This window comes from Nymphalis io, chromosome 18 (assembly GCF_905147045.1).
Source record: "Nymphalis io chromosome 18, ilAglIoxx1.1, whole genome shotgun sequence".
Taxonomy (NCBI): domain Eukaryota; kingdom Metazoa; phylum Arthropoda; class Insecta; order Lepidoptera; family Nymphalidae; genus Nymphalis; species Nymphalis io.
In genome coordinates, this window is record NC_065905.1 from 1293082 (window position 1) to 1306293 (window position 13212).

General features: G+C 41.2%; 1 protein-coding gene across 2 annotated transcripts in view; it reads right to left on the reverse strand.

The window, feature by feature from the left end:
• Positions 1–947: 947 nt before the first annotated feature.
• The window catches only part of LOC126775526 (nucleoporin 88), a 102085-nt gene continuing 89820 nt past the window's right edge, over positions 948–13212 (reverse strand). For both annotated transcript variants that reach the window (XM_050497536.1, XM_050497537.1), the window contains exons 5-17: positions 12936–13049; positions 12251–12460; positions 10353–10518; positions 9667–9783; positions 9106–9205; positions 6561–6711; positions 5676–5775; positions 5225–5338; positions 4482–4619; positions 4323–4411; positions 2597–2750; positions 1976–2064; positions 948–1166 (exon numbers count right to left, since the gene is read on the reverse strand). In XM_050497536.1, coding sequence (XP_050353493.1) covers positions 1100–1166; positions 1976–2064; positions 2597–2750; positions 4323–4411; positions 4482–4619; positions 5225–5338; positions 5676–5775; positions 6561–6711; positions 9106–9205; positions 9667–9783; positions 10353–10518; positions 12251–12460; positions 12936–13049 — 1609 coding nt within the window. In that variant the 3' untranslated portion in view covers positions 948–1099. The remainder of the gene's footprint in view (positions 1167–1975; positions 2065–2596; positions 2751–4322; positions 4412–4481; positions 4620–5224; positions 5339–5675; positions 5776–6560; positions 6712–9105; positions 9206–9666; positions 9784–10352; positions 10519–12250; positions 12461–12935; positions 13050–13212) is intronic.

Here is a 13212-nt window from a genome sequence, read left to right on the forward strand (position 1 = left end):
GCGGTACCCTTTCCGTCTTAACGAGGAGCGCCACGGGATCGCTTTCGCACGCTACCGTGGCGAGTTGACAATAAACCTGCCTTTCGGGCCGGAGTTGCGATTTCGATCCCCGCCCCGATTTTTTTTTCTATATGAGTGTATGCTGTTCACCCTACTGGCCTTTACAGCGTTACCAAGCGTTACAGCGAGTACTAAACTCCGCCTTGAAAACCCACCCCGATCTGCGTGTGTTGTGTTTTTATACATTTTTGAAATAATTATGCATATATGTAAATATGTATATCACTCGGCTGTTACCTATAATAAGAATTAAGTTGCTTATCTCAGGAACAAACGATCGTTTTTGTAATAAAAAAAATAGAATTACGAATCTGATTATAGTTCTTTTTTTAATAAATACTATCTGCTCGCGCTAAACACGACTGCTCCAACTAGCGCCATCTCGTGACAACCGATTAGTGTTAATATCGAAGATGCCGTTGAAAAAAGCACCGCTAGCTAGTGGACCCCGAAATCCCTAATGATATCATACTTTAAAAATGCGTAACATTTATAGGAAGACATAGGTTTTTATTACAGTAATAGTAACAGGCCTGTTACTGGCCCACTGCTGGGCTAAGGCCTCCTGTCCCTTTTGAGGAGAAGGTTTGAAGCTTATTCCACCTTTTGAGGAGAAGGTTTGGAGCTTATTCCGCTACGCCGCTCAAATGCGGGTTGGTAGAATATGTAGTTATATTTTATAATTCTACTTTATCCATAGTTTAATTAATAAATACCTTAACAATATGTATAAGATATAGACAAAGGAAAGTAAATAATCACGATCAAATCTTTTACATTTTTAATTAAACATTAAGTTACAAGTTATTTGTCGAATTTAAACAAGACATCGAACAATATTCATTACTTCTTTAAATGTAATGAAAAAACAATCATTTTGTAAAATTATAAAAACATCATCAAAATCAGTACATGAAATGAAAACTAAAAAAAAAAAAACTGATTCTATTTTCATAATCACAACTAATTAAAACAAAGACAAATTATATTATTAGTTTTTTTAATTGCAATAAAAGTAATTAAGTATGTTGCTGACGAGTTAGACGACCCCGAGTTGATCCTTCAATAGCTTTGTTTCTTCGATAATTTTTGATATCTGAGTGGTTCTGTGGAATAGAAATTCTTTATTAAGTACATACAACAAGTACAATATATATAATATAATAAATGCTTATTTACAGATAAATATCCATAGTGTTAGTGACAAGCTTAAAAACTATGTTAGTAGATATATTAACTATTATTTAGCATACATAAGGGGTCTTGAGCAACGAGTCATGAAGTTCCCCCCAATGTTGAACAAATGGATTATCTATTTTCAGCATTAATGTATTCAGGATACTTTTAGAAACTCCGCGCATCCTAGCCATTATAGACGCTAAGAAGAAATATATTTATTAGTTATCATTATATATTCATGACATTAGAAAATCATATAAAATAAAACGAAAATGTAAAAAAGCTGTTACGGCTCAGTGTATGGAAAGGATTATAAAAGAAGGTCGCGGGTTCGAATCCGGATGACCTTGATGATTATTCTATCTCCTTATTTTTTTGTATAAAAATTAATAAGATTTAATCAAATAAGCATATCGTGGTCCGTGGCGAAGGGAAATATCGTGTAACTTGCAATTAATAAACTTCTGCTATGTATTATATGTAGGCATCCATCGTCAGTCAGTCGTTAGTCAGTCGACTGCCCCGTGGATTCCAGAAGTCTGGAGACTCCGGGTCGGGCCAAAAGTTAAGCGGATACTTATACATTATTAAACCTCCTGTGTAGTTGGTTAAAATGCTCCTTCTGACATCATTCATCAACTTTCGGCTATACTTAGATCGCGGTGGAAACTTTCTTTGCTTTTTACAAATGACAGATGTATTTAATGATTATTATGTTTAAAAAAATATATCTCACTGTTGTTGGAGTATCGATGATATGGTGTCGCTGTGGGACTTCCCCAAGACCGAGTCCTTCTTCCTGTATTCCTCTTGACATTTCTTCAGCTGAAAACATTATACAATCATAAATTTAATTATTCGTATTATATATATCCGTATCGTTAATATATATATTTTTTATAGAATAGGTAGGTGAACGTACATATGGACCACCCGATGGGAAGTGGTCACCACCGTCCATAGACATTGCCATTGTAAGAAATGTTAACCATCGCTTACGTCGCCAATCCGCCACCAACCTTGGGAACTAAGATGTTATATCCCTCGTGCCTAAATTACACTGGCTCACTCGCGCTTTATACCGGAACACAACAATATCAAGTACTGCTGTTTTGCGGTAGAATATCTGATGAGCGGGTATCCAGGGGGTACCCAGGCGAGACGAAGCCCCACCATCAGTAAATAGTATTACTTGACGATGTTTAATATTTTTTGCAATGCGAATGTCAACGGGCGGGGGGACCGCATACTAGCAAGGGACCGTCCCGCGCGCCTGCAAACACCGGCCCACTCCGACTGGGATGATGCGATTCAAATGAATGTCTGCCGATACAACAACGGCAAGTGGCAGCCCGACCTGCCGCTCCCGCCGCCGGGCGCCGTCCCGCAGCGCCCGCAGCCGCTCGCCCAGCGCGCCCGCCGCCCGCTGCAGCTGCAGCAGCTCCGACAGCGCGCGCCGCTCCTCCTCCGAGCAGCCGCCCGCGCGCAGCGAGCGGACCACCGACGAGCACCTGCGGGGGGGGGGGATTAGTGCTAAGCCGGTTGGGATGTACGTTGAGACCAATCAAAGTAGGCATTATTCGAGTAGATCCTTTAGGCAATTGGAGCGTCGTGTTTGGGAATTATAGTGAGTGTCCGGCTCCCGGTTCGGCATGTAGATTTTACCGAGAAGAACTGCAAAAACTCAGTAGTCGTATAAAGGATAGAGGAGCTTGTTAGTATTCGTTGATGTTCATACAGTATTTATATAAATATAATTGTATGAGATTATTACATGTAACTTTTTGATTGTCAAAGAGAGTAGCCGCTAAGTTACCTGCCGTTTCTTCTCGGTCTACATTCAGAACCGGTGGTAACATTCTCAAAAACTCAAAAGTGTTTGTTAGAGCCCGCTCGAATAAAATATATTTGTCTTCAAAGGTTACACTATTTATTAATTATTAATAATATTCTGGGGCATTATTCAGACACACGGTCATCTGATCCCAAACTAAGCTTGTACTGAGCTTGTTCTATGGAAACCAGACAATTGATATACTACATATACTACTTTTCTTTTGTAAATACATACTTATATAGATAATTACACCCAGACTTGGGACAAACAGACATGTTCATGTCACCCAGAACAGACATAAAAAATGTCTGTCCTGGATGGGAATCGAACCCACAACCTTCGGCGTGAAAGACAAGTATCTACCAATCACGCAAACCGGCTCGTCAATATCAAATATCAAAATATTTGGAAGTAAAATTTAAGTGGATATAAATATTTGAATGTAATAGTGTTTTGTTATAAATAAATATATATTAACCAAGGACTATTTGTAGTACATTATATACCAGAGCATATAATAATAATATTATATATAATCGCATGGAATAAGTTATATAAGAAGAGTGCCACACAATTTGATGAATATAGTAGCCAATATGGTCTCTGGATTAGAAGACCTCTTAACCGAGGATTGTGGGTTTGTGCACTATTTACGAAACATCCCATGTTGGCTGAACATCCGCAACATATGTAACCACCTGCATTGGAGCAGTGTCGTGGAATCAGCTCCTAAGCCAGAGTGGGACATTTACAGGCTGTTATGGAATTTGATGGCCAAGATAAGGAAGACTCAAAGAATGTTATATGGAGTGTGAATGAAGATAAATGCATGTAGTGACCGAGGTGAGAGACTAGAGGTTGAGATGAATGGAAGAGTAAACACTATTTTTTGTTTACATAAACTTAAGATTACATAAACTGCATAATTTAAATGTTAACTAGTTAAGCAAAAGTAAATGATTTAATTAAAATAATAATTATTATTTTTAAACCAAATTTTAGTTCATATACTTTACATTGTACATATATAGAATTATTTTAATGTGCTATATATTTATATTATATTGGTGTGATCTGAATTTAATATTAATTACTTGTTTAAAATTTATTTGCTTGTCTAACGTGGGCGAAATGTATTACATACCTATTGAGAAATCATAACAACTGTAAAACAAATAAATGATTTTGATTATGCGTTGATTACGAATAAACGTGAGCACAGCGAACGGATGAAGTCGTCTGTTACCTATACTTCAAATCCTCCTGATGTTTCTCGGCGAGATCTCGTTTCTCTTTCAATATCGCCGACTTAAGCTTCAGGTTTTCGACCTCGTCCTAAAACAGAAAACAAAGCTAGTTACGAGTGTTCACTGATGCCACACAGTGACGCAGCCGCGCCCCCCACCAGCAGGTCGCGGCGCCAGAGCAGCTGCTGTCGCTGCAGCGCTTGCAGCGCCGACAGCTTGCGGGCGATGACGTCACCGGCGCGCTGCTGGCGCGACATGTACTCGCCGTGGAGCCGCACCGTCGACTGCGTCAGCAGCTGGGGGGGGATTGTATATTAGTTGATTATATACAACTTTTAGCCATAAACCTGAACTAAACAGGCATATTTATGGTATTTTATAGTATAGTATTATATAGTATATGGTATTATATATATACATATATAGTTATTGGTCATCATATGTACATATTTTGGGAATAAAACTTTCACCTCCAAATTAAATTTGAATATTTCTTTCACCGGTACTTATTTATATAATATTTTGAAACAAATCTGTTTTTTTTTTTATAGAATAGGAAGGCGGACGAGCATATAGGCCGCCTGATGGTAAGTGGTCACCAATAAAATTATAAAAAATGTTAACCATCGCTTACATCACCAATGTGCCACCAACCTTGGGAACTAAGATGTTCTGTCCCTTGTGCCTGTAATTACACTGTCTCACCCACCCTTCAAAACGGAACACAACAATACCGAGTACTGCTGTTTTGCGGTAGAATATCTGATGAATGGGTGGTACCTACCCAGACGAGCTTGCACAAAGCTCTAACACCAGTATGTTTATACATATATATCATAACAGAGCAAATATCGTGATTCTAATTAAGCTCGCTACTCTTGGAGGAAAAGTTCATATTTACCTCTAAGCATTCCTTAAGGCTGGGCTCCTCCTTCTTGTCCAGCTTGAGTATCGGCTGCGAGACTTTCCTCTCCAAAACCTCTTGTATTATCGTCATAAATGATAACTTTTGCCTCTGAAAATATATTTATAATACAATCTTTTAATAAATATATATAAATCATTTGATTGTTGCCGATATTTAAGTTAAGCGTAATCGGGAAAACGCCGAGTGAGTTTACAAAAGATGTCTTATAATTTATAAAAAATCCTCTTTTAAAACTTTTAAGCCATAATATTTGGAGTAATCCTAGTTTAAAATATGCGTGGAAAATATTTAGAAAAAGTGTACTAAAAAATAGATCATCTTTTCTTCAAAATACACTTGCATATCGAAAAATAAACCATAACAAAAAATGTAGTTTAAATATTTGTAAAATGTTTACTATTTAAATATACATAATTATTAATACCTCTTTAAGCAAGCTATTAATTTCATCTTGTTCCAAATCTGGATTTCTAAACTGCACCGCCTTCAATAGTTGCTCTTCTAGATTATATGGCTCAATAGTCCTAGAAAATACAAAATAACAACTTTATATTTTTAAATCCGCGCTGTGAGCAGCAGCAGTGTGGGGGGGCGGTGTGTCGGGTGTGTGCGAGTACGTGCCTGGCGAGCAGCTCCGCGCCGTGCGTGAGCAGCAGCAGTGTGGGGGGGCGGTGTGTCGGGTGTGTGCGAGTACGTGCCTGGCGAGCAGCTCCGCGCCGTGCGTGAGCAGCAGCAGTGTGGGGGGCGGTGTGTCGGGTGTGTGCGAGTACGTGCCTGGCGAGCAGCTCCGCGCCGTGCGTGAGCAGCAGCAGTGTGGGGGGCGGTGTGTCGGGTGTGTGCGAGTACGTGCCTGGCGAGCAGCTCCGCGCCGTGCGTGAGCAGCAGCAGTGTGGGGGGCGGTGTGTCGGGTGTGTGCGAGTACGTGCCTGGCGAGCAGCTCCGCGCCGTGCGTGAGCAGCAGCAGTGTGGGGGGGCGGTGTGGCGGGTGTGTGCGAGTACGTGCCTGGCGAGCAGCTCCGCGCCGTGCGTGAGCAGCAGCAGTGTGGGGGGCGGTGTGTCGGGTGTGTGCGAGTACGTGCCTGGCGAGCAGCTCCGCGCCGTGCGTGAGCAGCAGCAGTGTGGGGGGGCGGTGTGTCGGGTGTGTGCGAGTACGTGCCTGGCGAGCAGCTCCGCGCCGTGCGTGAGCAGCAGCAGTGTGGGGGGCGGTGTGTCGGGTGTGTGCGAGTACGTGCCTGGCGAGCAGCTCCGCGCCGTGCGTGAGCAGCAGCAGTGTGGGGGGGCGGTGTGTCGGGTGTGTGCGAGTACGTGCCTGGCGAGCAGCTCCGCGCCGTGCGTGAGCAGCAGCAGTGTGGGCGGCGCGGCGCGGCGCAGTGCGAGCGCTAGCGGCGCGCGGGAGCACAGCACGTGTCGCGCGACGCTGGCGCGCCCACACAGCGACTGCACCTGGCACTCGAACTCGCCTGCCACACCACGACACGGATTTTTATTTATGTCCTTATCGACATCGACCACGGTGATGAATCAAAGGCGATGGGGTAGTGCATAACTGTGTGCGCAAAAATGGTACGCCCTCTATTCCCTAACACTCATATCGTTATCGTTTCATGCTATCACAATTCGAGACGACTGCTGGAAGTTGACGAGCAAGACTAGATAAGTGATTCGTTTTATAATCTCGAACCAAAGGTTTTATACAGCTGTAAACTCTTGTTTAGTTTTTGGGTGTATGTATATGTAGAGGATGTACAATGTTCATACTTTTTTTTTATATATTTGCCGGGAGAGCAAATGACTCTACTCCACCTGATGGTAAGTGGTAGTAGAGTCCAAACGCGACGACGGCCAAAACAGTCGTGAAGAATGTTCTGCACTAGCCGCCTTCGCCTTGCCGGCCCGCAAGATGCCTCTTCACGCCTCATTTGAAGAAACCCGGGTTGCAAGAGGAGGGGAACACGTGAGCTGGTAAGGAATTCCATTTTTTGGAAGTGCGACAAAGAAAGGAGTTGTTAAATTTCTTTCGTTGTTAAATGCGCGCGATGAAATTGATGTCACAGTTAGGCGGTGACATCGAGAGCCAGCTCGCGTAAACTTATGAAGGAAGCCCCCTTCCTTCATAAGTCTACGCAGGAATTAGAGAGAATAATTCCTCAGAGCACTCGCCGTGATACAGTCGATAGAAAGCGCTCAGCGCTGCTATCTCTCGACGCAATTGTAAAGGTTCGAGGGTGTTTGTGACCTTTAAGTCGCCAATAATCCAAATAATTAATTGTTTTTATTAATAAATGTTAGGAGATCAATCGTCGTGACAAGATCTGCATTTCAACCATGATTTATGGTGAGCATAAAATCCCCCAAAAACACCAATTTCGCGTTAGGAAACTGCTCTTGCGCAGCATCTGCCACCCGACTAAGATGGTCAAATAATCGGCTTGTCTCCAAGTCACCATTGTGGGATCTGTAGAGGCACACGTAGACTCGACTCTGACGAACCAGGTCCACACGTACCACCAACATGGAGAAGGAGGAGTCCTCCAGGCAGCGCAGTCGGTGACAACAAACATCCGCTCTGACGAACAAGAATACTCCGGCTTTCCCTTTGAAAGATTCTTCAAGCATGTAGCAAACAACATTGCTGGCCGTGCTGTCTCGAGATGGTGGTGGATAGCGTTGAGGTTAGCGAGGAGTTCACGGATGTTAGAGAACTCGACCTCAAACAGCGTGGGTATGGTGTTGGGTGTGTACCGATGTACAACCGTTATTTCTGTTTTGTTGCGCTACCATTTGGGAAAAAAAATGGAAAAGAGACGTGAAGCGAGCGACGTATTGCCGCGATACGACAAGTGGTCGCCAAAAGGGAAAACACGCTGACCCGCCGGACGGAAGAGCCCCCGAACCCCCCCGGAAGTGGCCGCCGGGACCCCACCTTCCGGTCACCAACCGGCACGACGGTTCACCCCGAGATTATGCGTGGCCTGGTGGGACAGCCTCGCGTGCTGGTTAGGCACGCTCTTGCCCCTGTACTATGCCATGGGCAGCCAGCGGAACAGCTGTTTCTTCGGGTCTCCCTGTCCGGCAGGTCAATACAGTTTCCCCCGGCATTGGTTCAACAGCCGTCTCCACTGGACCAACACCCATCGCGGCAATGCTCGCTCGGGCACTGGCTGTACGCTGTGACCTCGAAACGCGGCTGCAAGCCACTTCACGAGTTTTTCACCATGCGTACGGCGGTAACAAGCCAGACGGATGTTTAACATCCTATCATCAGATGAGCAGATGGTCGCTCAGATATCCCTTAGGCGCCTCTTTCGACACCCATGGGAAAGAGAGGGGCAGTGAAATGTATTCTTTCTCCGTCACTGCACGGATGAACATTTATATTAAGTTGGCAATACTGTGTTGCTTTTGTTTCTGTCAAAAACTGTCATGAAATAGAGCAGGTTCTTGAGCCGATTAACAAAGTTGTAGTAATTACAAAATTGAATTATATTATGTGATTGATAACAATATTACCCTTAGTGGAAATTGCCAAAATGCCACTATTGTCAACATTTTGTGTCATTTTGAAGTGCGGTGTCCATACTTTTACAAGAATTCTATTACCTAAAGTAAAAGCGATAAATACAAAATAGTTCACATTCAACAATCTTCTTCATTGCCCAGCAGTGGTGCATTTACCGTCTCTGACCTGTTTTCTTCTTGAAGAACAAATATTAGCTTTGTCTAAAAATGTTAACAAATTGAGATATTTTAATAGTAAATTCATTTATTAAAATAAACTCCAAAGGCCGTACTTATGAACTATGTTTAGCGGGTGATTAGTTAAACTGTGTCATGTATGTATGATGAAGTCTTACCTTCGTCAGCCAACGCGTAGTCAGCCAGCCTGTCCAACACGGGCAAGGTGACGCAGTGGAGTCCGCTCGCGTGCACGCACGCGTACGTACTCCGACCTACCTGTGACGACATCACAAATTTTATTATATCGTGTGAAATTAAGCTATTCCTATTTTTTTGGATAAAGTTGAGCAATTCTTTATTGTACGCTTAAACAGGATTACACTTAAACACAAATAATATCGAAGGATTATACTACATAACAAAATCATAATCAAAAATATATGTCTTTTTTAAATGATTTAAACGACCGATGAAATATAGCGATGTGTGAGTAATTTTTTCATTATATTATATATCAAAACGTGTGAATGTGTTGAGTCTGCAGCGTAATGTGTTTTCATTTTAATATTTATAATAATTGATATGGAGTGTGTCAAATAAGACAATCGATGCTAAGCAATGACGCTCATCATAGTGGTGTTATATCATATTTTAAGAGGAAAGCAGATCCCAAAGTGTATTGGTTTTAATTCTAGCTACTAGAACAATGAGATCAATCTGAGGAAAGTATTACATACCGGATATAAATGCATAGGACACATGTACTGTATGCTGGTATCGTCACCCAGCGTCACATTCAGCTCCACGGACTCCACTACGTAGAGGGCGTGACTATCCTCTTGGTCATCTGACATCTGGAAAAATAATAATAAGGAGTTTCAAAAAAATACCGAAATACTGTTTATATAATAATAAAACAGGTACTGCATTTGTTAATGTAAAGCGGTTTAAATTCAAAGTATAACTATTCTAACCACGGGAGGAGTAAAGGCAAATAAACAAATTTGACGTCGAATTGACGCTATGCCATTGGTCGAGATCTTGAATAATAATTATTCAAGATCTTTTTAGTGAATACGATACATTAAAAATCTATGGTAAGCACTATGGATTTGCTAAAAAATTGCGTCTCAAATGTGGGCGAAGTAGTTCACGTGGATATAAGTTGTTATGTAAAATAATTGTGATTATGAACAATGGTATATTAATCAAGGATTGTTCAATCAGATAAAATGTTATTGGATTTTTTTGTGGAAAATCTCATTACACTGAAACTATTTTGTACACCCGTGCCTTGGAAAGCACGAAAAGCTGTCGTTCTTGCGCTCGAACTCTTTCCGGTCGCGTCAGATTGCCGTATGAGCAGAAATCAGTCAGGAGGGCATCATAAAATCAACGTTGACCTCGTAAAGTGAGTGCATACATTAGGTAGTAGTAAGCAATGGTACAGTGCTGCGGACGCGCTGGCTATCACCACGAGGGTGGGGGTGTCGATTCCACCGAGGACTGCGATCGCACAGGACTCCGAGCCGTAGTTGTCATCCGCTGGAGGGTACATTGGCAAGGGACCTTTCAACTTCGCTTGTAGTCTGAAATTTGTTTATTATAATTTAACTAAATATATATATAAATATATATATATATATATATATATATATATATATATATATATATAATACAGCAGTGGTTTTTTATAAGTCCTTGATATTTAGTTTCTTATTTACTAGTAGCCACTGTTTGGGGGTTACCCGCTAGTATTGGTAATGTGAGACTTTAAAATAAAACCACCGCGTATGTACTGCTGGTCATGGATAGTGTACTTGGTCTCTCTTATTATGAATTGGCTAAAACTTATTAAGTGCTTACAAAAAAACATTGTTATAGCGCGATGTAAAATACATCTGACGCCATCTATTAATGAAAATACATCTAAATTAAAATGACATTTGGCATAATGTATTTTGATCTTGAACAGCCACTCCAGACTTCGTTAGTACATAATTTATTTAAAACTACTACGTAATGGGAGGGCCATTTTCTTCTATAAAGTTGAAGTTTCCAATAAATATTTTTGATGCTTACGTTTTACCATAAAGCTATGGGCCATTTTTTTTTTGATTGTATATATGCTGTTGGCCTACTACTGACCTTTACAGCGTCACCGGGCATTGTGGCGAGTACTAGACTCCGCCTTGAAATTTGAGCCGTCTCGGGCTCCGCGTGACGTCCATCCTGGGGTGTCTACTACGAGATCGCACCTCGTAAGGGACACCCCAGAATGGACGTCACGCAGCCTAAGTAACAGCCTGTAAATGTCCTACTGTTGGGTCAAGGCCTCTCCTTTTGAGAATATTTTTAGTTTATTCAAAACACACATGCAGGTTTCTTTACGATGTTTTTCTTCATCGTTAAGCACGACACGAATCATTAACACAAATTAAGCACATGAAAATTAATTAATGCCTGGATTTAAGCCCGCGATCATTGTATAAGATTCAGGTATTATAACCACTCGGCCATATCGGCTCCTTTATTCAAAATTTATATAAACAAAAAAATCTAAATATAATCAAATTACTCGTAGGTAACACCAAAAAGTGCCGTGAGGTACACGGCACGTCACGTGATCAATGTTTACGAGCGGAAAATAACGTAGTCTATTGTTCGTTTGAAGCGATTATTCTTTACGACATTGTTTCTAAAGGGTGGGATTCCGTACAAAATCCACCAAAGAAAACTAAAGTCGAAGTAGCAAGTGAGTTTCTTTATTTTAACACTCATTAAATGCATTCATTTCATTATGGCTTTTGCTAGTTAATTGACACGAAAATTCCTGTAGTTTCAACGCAAATTTCAATGAATAATATTAGTAGTAATACAATACATAATCACTGTTCAATTGATTGTCTTAACGAAATTTGCGTTTACATCATTCCGCGTTCGGCGGTGAAAAAAAATTCTGCAATTGTCGAATGTAAATATACCATATGTGTCGTGTATCCACCATTGTATTTACTTCTGATAGAGTTTATTGCAAGTATGTCATACCACCCACTCATCAGATATTATACCGCCAAACAGCAATACTTGATATTGTTGTGTTCCGGTTTGAAGGGTGAGTGAGCCAGTGTAATTACAGGCACAAGGGACATAACATCTTAGATCCCAAGGTTGGTGGCGCATTGGTGATGTAATGGATTGTAAATATTTCTTTCGATGCCTTTGAACGTTGGTGACCCCTTATCATCATTGGCTCATTTGCAAGTCCGCCTACCAATTATAAAAAAAACATATTCATACAATAAATATAAATGTACTCACCCATTATTATCTAAGTTACATTGTAACATATAAACGTCACCGTTGCCACTGAGTATGAGCAAGTGGTCCGCGTCCGGTGTCGGTGTGAAGTCGATAGCCGTATCTCCTAAACTGTCGAGGACCGTCTGACCCAGCGATCCGGACGGCTTCGGTCCGATTGTAAAGATTTTCACCAATTTCGGACCACTTTTTAGCGCTATATTGTAGAGTCTGAAATTGTTTCGCTGAAGTTAATACTACAAAAAGTTATATATAATAATAATAATATAAAAAGGAGCCATATTTCAATTTAAAACATTGCATAGTTACTAGTCTCCGACCGCGTGTGAGGTGTTAGATACTTTGTCTTCAAATTGTATAATGATAGGTCGAGTATTAAGATCTGAAAGCGTAACCAGCAAACAAACAATAAAATCACTTCGACATTTATAAATATACACCGGAGTCTAGTGCTTACACTTCAGTTTATATTCATAAATGCGAAAGTGATTTTATTGTTTGTTTGTTACGCTTACTCATAATTCCAGTCTGTGACAGTGACAGGCAGGCTTCTGAGACTTTTGACAGAAAAAACCCCGTTAACCACGTAGTCAGACTCGGGCTTTGGACCTCGGGATCTTAAGCTGTATACAGCCAACGATTGTACACTTTAGCAGTTGACATATTTAGTTAATGATACGGATACCTCATCGTGTTATCAGACACCAGAACAAGGACATGCGACAATGACTTCGGGTGCCAATGCACTCTATGTATCTCCCCCTGCGAGTACAGGAACCGCTCATCCAGTGAATAGCTCCTGAAAACAATTAAACGTTCTATTAATTGTTTAAGTAACAGTAGAATAGCATGCTGTATAATGTCCTACTGTTGGGCAAAGGCTTCCTGTCATCTTAAGTACATCTGGACTACGCTCCTCTAATGCAACTCAAATAAACATATCGTAAATTTTAATCCGACAC